Source organism: Leptopilina boulardi, unplaced genomic scaffold (assembly GCF_019393585.1).
Source record: "Leptopilina boulardi isolate dan_hultmark-lab unplaced genomic scaffold, ZJU_Lbou_2.1 LbouV2_372, whole genome shotgun sequence".
Taxonomy (NCBI): domain Eukaryota; kingdom Metazoa; phylum Arthropoda; class Insecta; order Hymenoptera; family Figitidae; genus Leptopilina; species Leptopilina boulardi.
The window spans coordinates 1,065,425-1,079,294 of NW_026137943.1; the positions used below are offsets into that span (position 1 = coordinate 1,065,425).

Sequence of the window (13,870 nt, forward strand, 5' to 3'; positions counted from 1 at the left end):
ATCACTATATACTTTTCTCTACATAAGAAGCAGCTTAGGCTTCTACTGCAGTTTGCAAACTTAAGATCGACTTCACCACATTTAAAGCATAAAGTCGATTTGTCTGTTACCTGAAAAACTTTTCCTATGTGGCCGTATGCCAAGCAGCGGTGGCATCGAACGAGCATCATCCAGGTTGCGGATCTCCAGTGAGACCTGTCGATCCTCCTTCCCCATTAGTCCTCTCCGGACTTGTTATTTTATTTATTTTTATTCACTTAAGTCCGAAACCAATTGCAGAAAATTTGCAAAACTGCGACACAAAATTTTCATTTTTGACGAAAATTTTTCTAAACAAAGATAATCAATTTTCATAATAATCTTGTTATTTTATTTATTTTTATTCACTTAAGTCCGATACCAATTGCAGAAAATTTGCCAAACTGACACACATAATTTTTTTTATTTAACGAAAATTTGTCTAAAAAACGATAATCAATTTTAATATTAATCTTGTTATTTTAGTTATTTTTATTTACTTAAGTCCGAAACTAATTGCAGAAAATTTGCAAAACTGCCCCTCCGCATAGCATGTAGTGCCACCAAGGTTGCTATCTCCATTATCCGCTGTGGCGTGCTTTGTCTTCGCCTCACTGACAAGATCCTGAAGAGTCGTAAGTCCGTACTTAATGGTCATGTTGATATTCTTCTGGACTTTACAAACTTTACCATTTTAGCGATCTCCTCTTCGATCCTCTGAAGACATTTAGCTTTTTCCTACCTTAGCTTTAAATACTTCTTGCGTTCTTCTTAAATTGTCTCCTTGTATAGGTTAGATAGAATCTAACTGCTTCCTCTACTGACACTAAAAACGCTGAAAGCTCTACCTTTTCTAATTCCAAGTCTTTCCAAACGGACTTGGAGAACCTTAAGAAACTGAGTGGCTCCATGGTCCTAATTATGAAGTTAGAAATGAAAAGTTTTTTACTGTTCCTCTTTTTTACACATTATCATGACAGGACTTGTTTTAGTCTCTCTTTGCATAGCTGATCCAATTTCTTTGAACTTACAATTTATGTAACCTTGTTGCGGAAGGATAGAATAAAGGCCTTTTTTAATTTATTTATCGTTTCGATTTATCAGTAATATTTTTTTTCAGCCACGATTGGGTGGAGGTAAATTACATGTTGCGCCTGTCAATGAAACATTACACATCGACACTCATTCAGAACCAATGGCGTAAGTTCAAAATTTCATCAGAAAAAACTAGCAACATTTTTTTCACTCCCTCGAGTTTACATTAAATTTTTTCATTTCAGATACCGAGCGTTATACAACTATAGACCGCAAAATGAAGATGAATTGGAACTAAAAGAAGGAGATACTGTTTATGTGATGGAAAAATGTGACGATGGCTGGTACGTGGGTTCTAGTCAGCGTACCGGATACTTTGGAACATTTCCCGGAAACTACGTGGAGAGATTGTGAGGACGGCTAAAATCTCGAGATCTCGAACGAGCCAAAAGATCGTAAGGAAGAGCTCGCTAAAACGTCGAACTATCTTTCTCAAAATGTATCTAATTGAAAAATAACAAATCCAAGAATTTTTTTTAAATACATTTAAAAAAAAGACACTTTTTTGAAACGTTTTTAAAAAAAATGTTTTTAAGAAAGTTTTTTTTTGAAAGAATAAAGATTAAGACATCTTTTGAAATCTTTTTTTTATAGCTATATGGAGAAGCTATTTGCATATTTTTTAAAAATACACCAGTCTTCCTGCGATCATTGTCACGTCAATCGCGACCAGATCAATTCGTTAAATTGACAAATGTTTTTTGTCTTTCTGACGTATCATCTACCAAATATAAATTTTAAGGTAACATGTAAGTAGTGTACATTAACGTTTATTAATTTATTATTGTTATATCAATTTTGCAATTGTACATCCACAATATATACTACTTTCCTCGCAAAAAGGGCCTACCAAAAAAAAAAAAAAATTAATAATAATTCCAGAGCGCATTAATAAACTATTTATCCAATTTTTTATTTATTTTTTATTTAATCTGAGAAATTTTTATGACTTCCATTCAAGAGAATTTTTTTGTCACCTGTAACGTGTACAAATTACACGCTTTTTAAAATTTTTTAAAAATGATTTCAAGATTAAACTTCTTGTGGTATGTTGCTTAATAAATAGCATATTTCGTTGAAGTGAAATCTTAATTATATAGTTACCGAAATAATTTTAGAAATAAATAAAATAATGCACCATCAATTTTATTATTGAGCCTTCTGAAATTCATATTTTTGTAAACATTATTTATACCTAGTATTTAAAAAAAAATTACGAACGATTTAAGACCTAAGGTCTGCGAATTATATACATATTACAATAACTAATTTAATATTTATACATAAAAAATCTTATTAATTATATTAAAAAAAATCGGATTAACTATATAATATAAAACATTTATTATATATAAAAAGAAAGCAATTATATAGAAAACATTTATTATAAAAATAAATATTATTTAAAACATCTATTACATATATAAAAAAAAAACATTTATTATAAAAACTATTATATAAAATACATTTAATATACAGAAAACATTTATTATATATAAAACAATTTATTATGTATAAAAAAATATTATTATTATTATGTAAAAATAATTATTGTGTATAAAAATTGATTGCATAGTTTAAATGAAATGTAACCACATTTTTTTATGACGAAAAAAAAACCACTATTTCTTGAGATATTTTATTTTATTATTAAAATACTTTCTCAAGATAATAATTTAAAATTCAGATCGATTTTTTGATTTTAATCTACAAACAATTATTTAATTAAATAAATGCAAAGATTTAGTGCTGTTAAAAATTTAAATAATTTTAAAAATAATTTCAAATTCACCGTGTTTTAAAATAATGGCGTCAATATGGACGCAGTTCAAAAATGAGACAATACTAAAAATAAATGCTAGATATTTATCGTTAAAACTGTTATTGCAGCTAGAATAAAAATTGTTAGTCAAATGGCTATTCTTAAAATGAAGGGCATTAAAATCTCTATAATGAAACCAGCACATCTTTTAAGAATTTTTTAAATTCACATTTTTTCTAGTCAGCAATTCTTCTGACTGGCTTTACACTATTTATATCCACTTTTTCCAACAACGTATATGTATATTGAAAATAAAACATAATGCCATTATAAATCCACATATCCATCCTGATATCAATAAAAATATTTCCTGGTAAAAAAGAAGAAAAAAAAACAATAAAATAAAAATTTTTTTCTCTTTTGTCAGGTTTAACTAAGCGCTCTGTTAAAAAAGAAATAATTGCGTGTGGCCTATTAATCATATGGCGAGGAAGAAACGAATGATAAAAATTCTATTATAACTATAAGCGACTGTTTTTAGATTATAAGAAACGAAAAAAAATCGCTGGCAAGTTAAATTTTTGTGAATAATCGTCGCCTTGTTCGGCCAATTTGTTTTTCTTTTTATGCTATTTTTTTAAACGTAGGAAAACTTGTATGATCGAATGGCCATAGATTTACAGTCTGAAAGTTTTGGTTTTTATTTTCTATTGTCCTGAATCTTTGTGTTGCATTAGTTTTGCATAAATATTGTTTTTTTTCTGTTTCTTTATTTTAGCACTAACGATGTCAGTATGCATTGTACACTTCGAGTAAAAATAAAACCTATAGTCTACTATGTTCTCAATATGTTTTTTTTTTTTTAAATTAACCATAACTCTATTTTTTTATTTTTCTCTTATAATTTTTGGTATAGAAATTTTCAGGATTTTTTAATTCTTTTTACAAGAGTGACAGCATTTTCGTCGAAAAACTGGAATTTGGCAGTAACGTTTAAGATTTTTTAGAGTACAATATTGACTCTTGTCTTTCTGACAATAATTTGCACAATTTGGATTTCTTTTACTTGCTCCTCTGCACAATCGCATTTTGTCAGGTAAATATGTACCATTGCAAGAGGCAAACGATTCACCTTCAAGTGGAACACAACGTGCAATTTGCGATTGTATTCCAATTCCGCAACTTTGTGAACACTGCAGATAAAAAAAAAAAAAATTTCCCAGTAAAACTGAAAGTTTAAAACATTTTTTTAATTTCAAAAATTATTTTCCTACCGAAGACCATTCTGAGTATACCCATTGTCCTGCACAAGGAATTCTATTACATTCTCTTTCTGTAATTGGCTCCTTTTGCATTTGGCATTTATCAGGAGAGACCATAGTTTTATAAACGAGACGCTCATTGTCCATCGTCATGTGACTATCTGTAAATGAAGAATGTACACAAAATAATTGTCTCTGTTGATAACCGTTGTTTCCACAAGTTTTTGTACAACCTTCCCAAGAGCCTTCCAACCATTTAAATTCACAACTGTAAATTAAAAATATAATTATAAAAATGCCTAGTGCTTGTGAATTTAGTTATTAAATTCCCACCTAAATGAATTGCATTTCTCAACGTCTGCCAATGGTTTCAAAGTAAGATGACATTTTTTTTTATGAACAATTTTTCCTGTTTCCATATCCTTACATGCTAATGTTTTATGACGATATCCACCACCGCAAGTAACAGAACAAGAACTCCAACCTCCTAATAACCAATTATATTTATTTTCTTTTCTCTGATTCCGATTCACGACATAGCGAAACAATGCGAATATAAATACTCCTTTTCTTACATCCAAATCTGATAGAGATAACTGTTGTAATTTTTTTTTTTTTTTTCAAAAGAAGATAACAAAAAATTATGATTCATTTTCAGTTCAGTCGAATTAATATAATAATTTTAAGTTAAATTAATTCACTTACGGATACAACAATATCTTTAAGAAGAGGACCTCTAGCCCACATTGTGTAAGTTTCATTAATTCTTTGAGGACGAAATGCTGCTCCTTCTACAATGACAATTTTACCCTTGCCTTGTGAATCGAAATATTTGATATCATTTTTTTGCTTTCGTCCATCTTTAATTGTTATAATTACACTATTATTTTGAATGTACATTAATCCCGAAATACTAACATCGACTCTGATATTGTATGATGATGATGGAATGACGCCTAATCGTACAGAAGCTAAATGTAACAAACAATAAAAATTTTCATCTAATTTTGCGACCTAGTTTCACGAATTCGTAATCTAAGTGAATTTTTAATCTACTTACGTCTACGCAATTTTCGCTGAAATTTTTTGACAACATTCTCGCATGTTGAATTGTCCCCATCGCAAACCCCACACGAGTCTTTTATTTTTTCAGAATTTAAAACTTTGTCACATCCCATTGGGTAACACTTCCCCTAAAATTTAATATAAGTATTAATTTGTTAATACAGTATTATATTTTTCATTTATATTTATTGCAAATGAAAATATTTCTTACTAAATTGAAAAAAACTTACTTTAACACAAATATCACTATTTTCATATGAGCATGGAGTTCCATCCTTAAGATTCTTGTTGCTAATATATAAATTTCCACTTTCTTTACTTCTGCAAATCAATTGACATTTTAATTCCTCTTTTTCGGATACATAAGGAAGCCATGTATTGTAGAGAATTAATAAACTTTTCTCCATGTCAATTAGACTTGAAAGTTGAGAACACTGTTGTGATCTTAAATCAACCATTGTTGGACAATCATTCTGTTGACAAATTCTAAATTCTTGACTTTTCTCTTTGCAATTATTCTCCATGGATGTTCTAAATTTTACAGATAAAACTTATTGTTGTTAATTTACTTTGATAAGAAAACTTTTTTTCCAACTTTTTCAAACTTAATTAATTTAGTAACTTACTTATATTCGCTACATTTTCTTGTTCTTATTTGTATTCCAATTCCACAGGTTGTTGAACATTTATCCCAATTGCTCCAATTATTTAAAGATTCATTTTTTTCATGTTCTAGTGGACTTAAATTAAATTTCATATCAATAGACTCACAAAATCCATTTATACACCACTGAAAAGGTAGTTTAATTACTAATTCTTAAATCTTAAATATTGGTTATATAAAATTTTACCTTATTTTCACCACACTCTGTTCCATCTAAAGGTGGTCCCTTTTTAGTTTTACAAATTTTTGATATATTCGGTTTGCCGCACCACAAATAGGAACAGGGTTCTAGTAAATCAATGCTGCGACATAATTGATAACTGTAAGAATTTTTTTTTTTGGTAATTCACAATTAAGAGATGAGTATGTAAATAATTTATGTCTTTAGATTACCCTTCACCAAATTCCATTCTACACTGTTCATCCATTGTAAAAGTAAATAAGGTAGTTTCTTTAATTTGTGTTGTACTTTCTCCTTCTGTGGGTTGATTCAACAGGCACGACCATTGTCTAGAATAGTTTTTTATTTACGAATTTTTTAATACTAAATAAATAAAATTTCCCCGCCGATAGATGTTTACCAACAAGAATCATGTAAATTCTTGGTAGAACTTGTCGTGGTGGTGGGACTTTTCACTAAAGGACATCCAAAAAACAAAATGTAATATAAGGAGATATGGAAAGCAAACGTTTAAGTAAAGACATTTACGGTGCAGGGGAGGGATACCCTAGTGTCGACGCTGCTAGAAGTGAGCAAGTTTGCTTCCCAGCGGAAGAAGAAATTTCCTTCCGTCTAATCCAAGCAACGAGACAATCGAAGAAGAACGCAAGTGTTTTAAGGCAGGAGGAAGCTGAATGTCTTCAGAGGATCAAAGAGGAGATCGCTAAGATGGTAAAGTTAGCAAAGTCCAGAAGAATGTCAACATGACTATTACGTACGGACTTACGACTCTTCAGGATCTTGTCATTGAGGCGAAGACAAAGCCCGCCGCAGCTGATAATGGAGATATCAACCTTGGCGCTGCTACAGGCTATGAGGAGGGGCAGATTTGCAAATTTTCTGCAATTGGTTTCGGACTTAAGTGAATAAAAAAACAACATTAATATGAAAAATGATTATCTTTTTTCGAAAAATTTTAGTTAAATAAATAAATTTTGTGTGGCACATTTGCAAATTTTCTGCAATTGGTTTCGGACTTAAGTGAATAAAAAAATATAACAAGATTAATATTAAATTTGATTATCTTTTTTTAGAAAAATTTTCGTTAAAGAAAGAAATCATTTGTGGCAGTTTTGCAAATTTTCTTCAATTGGTTTCGGAATTAAGTTAAAAACAAATAAATAAAAAAAGAAGATTAATATTAAATTTGATTATCTTTATTCAGAAAAATGTTCGTTAATTAAAAAAAATTATGTGTGGCAGTTTGGCAAATTTTCTGCAATTGGTTTCGGACTTAAGTGAATAACCAACCCAGAAGAGGCGGACAAGCCGGAGAAATTGACACGCATAATAAATGTGAGAGAAAATAAATATCACAATTTATAGCATTATTTCTATGTAAGTTTAGAATTGATATTGATACTTACTGAGCCTTTCGATGAAATTCGTTTCTTGAACATGATGACCAGTGAAATCGACGAAATGTTGCTGCTACCATTGGTGCCATGACACTACCATAAATTGCCTCTTCTCCACAAGTATTTCCAGAATCAATATCACCATCATGTGATAATCCAAGACTTATGACAAGAGAAAAAAGAAATACAAAAGTTGGTGCAATACATTTTTACAAACTTTTATCAAATCTCTGTCTGCAGAAAGTCTGATGGTTCAATAATAATATGTGATTTTCATAATTGTTTTAAACTTACATATGAGCAATTTCGTGTGCAATTATAAAAGCACTACTTAAGCCCTCATCACGATTAAGAGCACATGATCTAGAAGGATCACAAACTCCAGAAACTGGAGCATATCCAGATGGTCCTCCAATATCTAATCTCGTCAGCCATACAGCAACATCGTGTGATTCTTCAGTAGTGGATAACAATTTTTGATGCCACTTGTTGACATTTTCTAATGATTTTCTAGCATTTCCTGGAGAAATCTTGAAAATTTTATACAAAAATGTTTCTCATCAATTTAAAAATTCAATTTTGTGTTTTTCATTTGTAATTAAAAATAAAATTCATACCATATTGTCATTTTTACTCGTATATAGCATTACTTTTGCAATAACGAGTTTCATATTTGAGTTTAATGATGGATCACTGTAAATTGCACTGACCTATTCGAGTTTAAATTATTATTAATAAAATTAACAAAAAATAAATGACAAAAATTATTATCATTACTTACAATATTTACAAGTGCAAGAATATAATGTTGCATTCGAGTACCATGAAACTCAACTACTGAATGATCTGCAGCGATTCCAATTTCCAACCATCGTGGATAGACGTTATCATAAACAATTTTTCTTTCTAAACAAATTATTTAAATAACAATCCATAATTTGTTTTTTGTCATTTTACTATATGGGGAAAATAAGGAAACATAATTGGATTTTTGAGAAAAAAAGATTTAATTAAATGTTTTAAATAACCTACTTGGAAGTTTAGCCCATTTCCAAGTTTTATCGAAAAAATATGCAACTTCCTGTAAATTTGGCTCTTTTTCCAAGGTTTCCTGATTTTCAGCATCAATCAAAACTTTTCCACTTTCTATTTCAAAAGTATCACCAGTTAAATTGTAAAATTTTTCTAAATTTTCTTTTCTCTCATCCCTCTTTATTCTCCTAATTAAAAAAATAAAAGTTTTTGTAATTTTTATTTTATTAATTGAATAATAAATATTCATACCTAAATTCTTTCTTTTTATTTGTTTGTAATAATAAATTATTATCATTCTTTATCGATTTCCAATTAATATTTTTATCCTCAAAAAGAAGATGTTTTCCATTTTTTATTGGTTGTAGAAAAAAATAACGATTTTCAATTATCATTAAACCATAAAATTCTTTTTGACATATTGTCAATATAACTAGAGAATTATTTTCTTCATTATCAATGATTCCACGAACCGCTTGACAATTCAATGGAAATTTGGATTTTTCATTTTTAATCTCCTCTAAATGAATCCAATCAATATCAAAATATGATGGAATAATTAATGCACTGTTTAATTTTGTTTTTAATGTCCAATTACTTAGTGATATAAATATTGAATTCTCATCAATATCAAATAGAGATCTTCTTCTACGAATTTCTTCTCGCGATATTACAGTGGGATAAACAATTTCTTGAAAATTTGACTCTAAGAAATCTGATTGACTTCCTGTGTTTAGTATCAAGAATATCATAATCAAAAAGAAATTAATCATTTTTGTTGATTCCTCTATAAAAAAAAACATTTAAAAGCAAGTATTTTACTTTTTTTTGTTGTAAATAATGAAATTACATTTTCAAGTTTAAAAAATTGTAAATTTCATTAAAACACTTTTGAGAATCACTTGTGACACTAAAGTTAAATTATGAAACATTTTTTTGTAATTAAGATTTATTTTTGATAAAGATAATAATTTTTTTTTGTAAAATTCTTATGGTATTTGAAAAATTTACACTGTCGCGTGTATAAATGAACAAAATTAACAATTATCATTCAATTAGAGTGAAACTGCAGTCGACTGAATGTCCTCGCCGCAACTGGCAGCCACATGGAGAAATTATTTCGTTCGTAGAATATAATACGTGAGCTTCATATAATGTTTGAAATATATATATATATATATGTATATCTTTATACAAACGAATGTGAGTGAGTGGAAGATGGAATTATGTCCTCTTGGCACGCACGAGATTCTAATAATGACCGCTTTATGCCATCAGACTTGTGGATACTTGAAGGCGCTTTACTGTTCTGTATTTTCCACAAAAGGGTCATCTGGACAAGCTTACACATATATATCTGCTGGGGTCTTTCTTTATCTTAAAATAAATTTATAGCATACCAATATGCCATAATCAAAATTTCTACTGTATTTATTTTCTTTTTCATAAAAGCAAGACAAAAAAAATATATATTAAAATTTACAGTCTAGTAATTTTTATTTTGATAATTAATTTTATAACAAAATCTGAAAAATTTTTTATTGTTTAGTTATTTCTCTATTTTTCACACACGTAACAATTAAATGACAATTAATTACATATCAATTGTTTACGTGAACATTTATTAACAATAATTTCACCTAAAAATGCAATCAATGAAATAATCCATCCAGGTATCATAATAATATACAATAATTTATATTTAATTTCATATTTTTTCTTTTTTTTAAATGGTCCCTTATATGTTGCAAAACGTTCAACAAAAAAATTTAATATTCCACTTTCGGCAAATTTTCTATATACTTTAGCCATTTCAAATATATAATCATTACCCTCACGAACTTTTGCAAATTGATTAAGACTTATTTGATCTTTTTCAATGACATTAACATATTGATGAATATTTGGATGTGATAACAATACAAATTTATTTATTTCAACAGCTGAATTATTTAATAAACCAGTTGTAAATAAATTTGGAAAAAATTCATTATAAAGATATTCATCGCTTATATTTGTACAATAATTACACAATTTTCTATGTGCATTTTTATATTCTGGACATGCATAATCTCTTATTTCTTTGTCACATAAAATTTTTAAATCAGATTTCATTAAATCATCAATTGTAAATATTTCTTGAAATGTTCCTGGTGTTGATAAATTTTCTGTTATTGATGCAAGATATGCTTGAAAAAAAACAAACGATGGCAATAGAAAGAAAAATAAAAAACATTTTAACCATCTTATATCTAAAAATTCACCAACCGTTACACCTAAAAATATACCATAGATATCGAAAATAATTTTCATTGATTCCGATTGACGTACAGTAAAACAAATAATTCCAATAAATAGAAAAATAACAAATATAAAAATCCAAGTTGTTCGATCAATTGGATTGAGAAGTTCATTTAAATGAAAAACATTATCACCACGTGGAATGATAAATACTTTTTGTACGAGTCCAATGGAAAATATATATTTATCATAAGACGGTGGTACACGTGGAACTAAATTTAAAACAACATTTAAATTATGTCTTTCAAAATGTTCACTAATCTCGGCACCATTTACTTTCCAAACATATATTGGCTTAAAATTCATTATTCTTCCTAATTCCTTGAGAAGATTGCCAGCTACACCACCAGGATTAGGTCCTTTATTTTCGACGTATGGTAAAAAATGTGGCTGTATCATAAATGTGATATTACATCCGCCAAAATTTTTTATCGGTGGATATAAAGAAGGCTGATAAAGAATTACTGTTCCATTTTCACATCTTCCCCACTGAAAAATAATAAAAATAATAATCAGATCACGAATTGATGAAAAAAGGTCATAAATCTAGGTCACGAAATCAAGGAAATAGGTCATTAATCTAGATCAGGAATTCTCAGAGTTAGGTCGCGAATCTAGATCACTATTTCGAGAAAATAGGTTGCGAAATTAAATCACGAATTGATCATGAATCTAGGTCACGAATTGGTGAAAATAGATCATGATTGTAGATCACGAATTCTAGGAAATGGTCATGTATCTAGATCACGAATTAATGATAGTGGGTCATGGATGTAGGTCACGAATTCTCAGAATTAGGTCGCGAATCCAGATCACTATTTCAAGAAAATAGGTTGCTAAATTAAATCACGAATTGATGATAATAGGTCATGAAAATAGATCACGAATTCTTAGAATTAGGTCGCGAATCTAGATCACTAATTCTCGGAAATAGGCCATGATTCTTGATCACGAATTCTCGGAATTAGCCGGCAAATCTAGGTCACTAATTCGCGAAACTAGGTTGCGAAATTAGATCACGAATTCGTAAAATAGGTCATTAATCAAGAACACGAATTCACTAAACTAGGTCTCGAATCTATATCACTATTTCGCTAATCTAGGACATGAATATAGGTCACGAATTCTCAGAATTAAGTCATGAATCTAAGTCACGAATTCTCAGAATTAGGTCACGAATTTAAATCACGAATTGATCAAAAAGGCCATGAATCTAGATCACGAATTCTTGGAATTAGGGCGCTAATCTAGGTCACTAATACGCGAAATTAGATCACAAATTCGCGAAAACAGATAATGAATCTAGATCACGAATTCTCTGAAATAGGTCATTAATCAAGAACACGAATTCACTAAACTAGGTCTCGAATCTATATCACTATTTCGCTAAACTAGGACATGAATATAGGTCACGAATTCTCAGAATTGGGTCACGAATCTAAATCACGAATTGATCAAAAAGGCCATGAATCTAGATCACGAATTCTCGGAATTAGGGCGCTAATCTAGGTCACTAATTCGCGAAAACAGATAATGAATCTAGATCACGAATTGATGATAATAGGTCATGAATCTAGGTCACGAATTCTCTGAAATAGGTCATGAATCTAGATCATGAATTCGCTAAACTAGGTCACAAATCCAGATCACGAATTCTTGGAAATAGGCCATGAATCTTGATCACGAATTCTTGGAAATAGATCATGATTGTAGATCACGAATTCTCGGAAACTAAGAAGCAAATCTAGATCAGAAATTCGTGAAAATAGATTATATTAATAAATAGTGATAAAACACAAAATAATTGAAAAATATACCTCAATTAATTTACCAATTGTACATGTGCCAGGCGAAACATAAGGTGACGCTCCAAGAACAATTGTCCTATTAAGTTTCTCCATAAAAACGATAAATCGAACATTCATTGAATAGCCTCTCGTCCAAACTTTATCAACAACACCTTGAAGAATTCTCGCTCCATCAGTGTGAAAGAATACATTAATAACACATTTATGATAATGAACACGATTATATAAAAAATACAATGATGATTGTAATTCCTTTTTATTTGCAACTTCGACAAGGCAAAAATTTTCAAATGGAAAATGATCATGTTTCATATCAGTGATTCGTGACAATAATGATGGTACACGTCCTTGAATTGGTACTTTAGAATTTTTAAATGGATATTCCGCGGAATCATCAAAGTCACTTGAATAAATTTGTGTTCGTCGATTTTTATGGGGATATTTGCCAATTATTTTTGTCGAGCAACTGCGAATTTCATTTTCAATTAAATGTTTTGATCTAACATGTTCAATGAATGTTTGTAAATGTGCATTTGCAGAAAAAATTTTTATAAAAATCAATAAAAGAAACAGGAGATTTATCATGATTTTCATAGTTGTAAATGTTCTTTTAGACTGCTAAAAAAAAAAAAATTTGTTTTTCTGAAGACGATAATATTGATTAATCTTTTCTTGAATGTAAATGACAAGCAACATTTTCTTTTTAATAATTCAATCTAAGAAATTGAAGAGGACTTTCCACTTTCTTTGATGAATTAGAAGAAATTGAATTTAAATATTTGGTCATTTATTTTAGGAAATAATTTTATTTCAATTGATTGAAAATAATTGGTAAACATGATTGATGTGAAAAAAAAATTAATCAATGAGAAAGGAAAAAAAAAATTGTAATAAATTATTTATTCATCAGATTATCATAAAAAAAAATGATGACATTGATTAAACTTCACAGATAATTTAAATAATTACTATTTTATATCTATTGCTTTTCAAATTTTTTTCTTTAAAAAAAAAAATTAATAAACTCAGCGAAAATGAAGTGAAGTGGAAGAAAAATGTAGTTGTGTTATCGAATAAAAAGTAAACAATTACTAGCCAATTAATTAAGTAATGTTCATAAATAAATTTTCCCTCTTTTTTTTTAATTTCTGTTAAGTTGAGAACGGAGTCAATTTTTTTTTCATAAATCCGTGTGTATATTACTTAATTGCCTATACCTTTTTTCCATATTTATTTTTACAAATCGACATTGATTGATTACTAATCTTTCTTGCATCTTATATAA

At 28.9% G+C, this 13,870-nt stretch overlaps 3 protein-coding genes across 3 annotated transcripts in view; 1 reads left to right on the top strand and 2 right to left on the bottom strand.

Annotated features, from left to right (window-relative positions):
- The window catches only part of LOC127287754 (uncharacterized), a 94,416-nt gene extending 90,694 nt beyond the window's left edge, over positions 1-3,722 (top strand). Inside the window, exons 27-28 of the mRNA XM_051314848.1 lie at positions 1,139-1,218; positions 1,299-3,722. Of these exons, the coding sequence (XP_051170805.1) occupies positions 1,139-1,218; positions 1,299-1,467 (249 nt within the window). The 3' untranslated portion in view covers positions 1,468-3,722. The remainder of the gene's footprint in view (positions 1-1,138; positions 1,219-1,298) is intronic.
- On the bottom strand, positions 3,385-9,562 carry LOC127287752 (A disintegrin and metalloproteinase with thrombospondin motifs 3-like). The gene is made up of 15 exons (XM_051314846.1): positions 8,729-9,562; positions 8,477-8,664; positions 8,226-8,350; positions 8,062-8,154; positions 7,739-7,974; positions 7,454-7,606; positions 6,260-6,376; positions 6,054-6,186; positions 5,829-5,992; positions 5,433-5,733; positions 5,198-5,330; positions 4,843-5,108; positions 4,471-4,733; positions 4,150-4,405; positions 3,385-4,068 (listed from the first exon to the last, which is right to left on the bottom strand). The coding sequence occupies exons 1-15, from the start codon at positions 9,277-9,279 to the stop codon at positions 3,808-3,810; spliced, it is 3,240 nt and encodes a 1,079-aa protein (XP_051170803.1). The 5' UTR covers positions 9,280-9,562; the 3' UTR covers positions 3,385-3,807.
- A 504-nt stretch (positions 9,563-10,066) lies between these two features.
- On the bottom strand, positions 10,067-13,861 carry LOC127287640 (uncharacterized). Its single transcript, XM_051314678.1, has 3 exons — positions 13,803-13,861; positions 12,595-13,051; positions 10,067-11,266 (listed from the first exon to the last, which is right to left on the bottom strand). The coding sequence occupies exons 1-3, from the start codon at positions 13,859-13,861 to the stop codon at positions 10,067-10,069; spliced, it is 1,716 nt and encodes a 571-aa protein (XP_051170635.1).
- Positions 13,862-13,870: the final 9 nt, after the last annotated feature.

Bases quoted from the DNA above. Each gene is read 5' to 3' on its own strand.
- LOC127287752 (XM_051314846.1), bottom strand. From the start codon at position 9,279: ATGTTTTTTTTTATAGAGGAATCAACAAAAATGATTAATTTCTTTTTG. The intron at 8,665-8,728 runs GTATGAATATTT...TTTTTTAATTAG, and splicing joins AATAAAAAGAAAGAATTTAG to GAGAATAAAGAGGGATGAGA. The intron at 5,734-5,828 runs GTAAGTTACTAA...TGTAAAATTTAG, and splicing joins AGAAAATGTAGCGAATATAA to AACATCCATGGAGAATAATT.
- LOC127287640 (XM_051314678.1), bottom strand. From the start codon at position 13,861: ATGCAAGAAAGATTAGTAATCAATCAATGTCGATTTGTAAAAATAAAT. The intron at 13,052-13,802 runs GTATAGGCAATT...TGAAATTCGCAG, and splicing joins AAAATAAATATGGAAAAAAG to TTGCTCGACAAAAATAATTG. The intron at 11,267-12,594 runs GTATATTTTTCA...ATTATTTTTCAG, and splicing joins CAATTGGTAAATTAATTGAG to TGGGGAAGATGTGAAAATGG.